Here is a 1,323-nt window from a genome sequence, read left to right as displayed (position 1 = left end):
GAGAACAGTGTCTGGAGTTCGAGATGGAAACTGCTGCTCCACAAGTGTGTTTGTATTGTGGTTTTCCTGATGCACACAGATTGAACTTGAGGCAGACTCCAGTTCTGGTGGTGTCGGTAACCAGGCTGCTGTGGAGTCTGGTGGTGTTTGGATGCTGTTCCCACAGTAATTCAGAACTTCCAAGAATTGAGAGCACCTTTCTTGGACTGGAGTCAGGATCCTGCCATTTTTATTTCTCTTAGTCCAAAGCTGCATTTAGCACTGCTTTATGGCTATTGCTCTGCCAGGTTTATTTCAGGACTGCAAGGTAGTGTGAAGAGTTTTTAGGGTCTAAATACACTATTTCTTAGTGCTGCAGAGTTTCAGTTAAGGATAAGCGGCTTTGTCACTACACTGCTTAAGCATGTACTTGAAATCTGTCATTACTCCAGGTCTGAACCGAAGATCCTTTTCTCCTACAAAAGTCAGGTGGATGAACCTGAGGATGTGGATGTGCACCTACCCCACCCTTACGCAGTTGCCAAGAAGGAAGGAATGGATTCTGCATTCTACTCGAGCACTCAGATTGACACCACAGCCTACCTGGATGACGTGGCCTCTATGCCGTATCACGTGGGCAGCATCAACAGCATAGACAGTGACCGCTGGAAAGCCATCAATGCCTAAGGCAGGGCTTCACACGATGCCTCATTCCTGTCCTTCCAAACTCCCCCATACCACAGCTGTAGGATGTCCACTGGAAATCTGTCCTTGGCTACCTGCCGTGGTTTTCCTTTCTTCCTTAGGATTTCTGAAACATATTGTGGAACTAAGTTGGTGGCCCAAATCCTGTTGGAAAGAACGTTCTTTGGCACTACCTGAGAACAATGTAGGACAGTTTTGTTCAGCAACTCTGAACCTTGCTGATCCTCTGTGTTCCAGGTGTGAATATGACCCAGAAGACAGGCCTGACTGGCACCTCTTCCTTTTCAGTGACTGAAAGCAATTGTCTGCCAATTCGGGAATGGCAGTTAGGGATGATGGTGTTGATTTGACTGCTGTATCGTGCATATATAGAAAGAGTTTGGTGGTTAAAACCAAAGATGGTCTTCCTGGGCTTTTTCAAGCAGCACGGTTGTCTGGGTCTTGTCATAATGCAACAGCATAGGTGGTGATAGCAGTGTCTGAACAGGCAGCTGGGCTCGTCTCTGGTTTCAGCTAATACTGATGGAAATAATGAATTGCAGTTGCTGGGGGTTAAAAGGATTGTTCTGAGTGTGTGGGAAGGAGAAGAGAGGTATGAAGAGGAAGGAACTGTTCTTTGTTCTGGGAGTGTACTGGGTG

At 46.7% G+C, this 1,323-nt stretch overlaps 1 protein-coding gene across 1 annotated transcript in view; it reads left to right on the top strand.

Moving 5' to 3' along the window:
• Window positions 1-666, top strand: part of TPRA1 (transmembrane protein, adipocyte asscociated 1) — a 10,225-nt gene extending 9,559 nt beyond the window's left edge. Inside the window, exon 10 of the mRNA XM_010131812.1 lies at window positions 432-666. Coding sequence (XP_010130114.1) covers window positions 432-666 — 235 coding nt within the window. The remainder of the gene's footprint in view (window positions 1-431) is intronic.
• Window positions 667-1,323: the final 657 nt, after the last annotated feature.

The sequence above is a fragment of the Buceros rhinoceros genome, unplaced genomic scaffold (assembly GCF_000710305.1).
Source record: "Buceros rhinoceros silvestris isolate BGI_N320 unplaced genomic scaffold, ASM71030v1 scaffold47072, whole genome shotgun sequence".
Taxonomy (NCBI): Eukaryota; Metazoa; Chordata; class Aves; order Bucerotiformes; family Bucerotidae; genus Buceros; species Buceros rhinoceros.
Note: the sequence above shows the minus strand (reverse complement) of the source record. Positions and strands in the feature narration are given on the sequence as shown.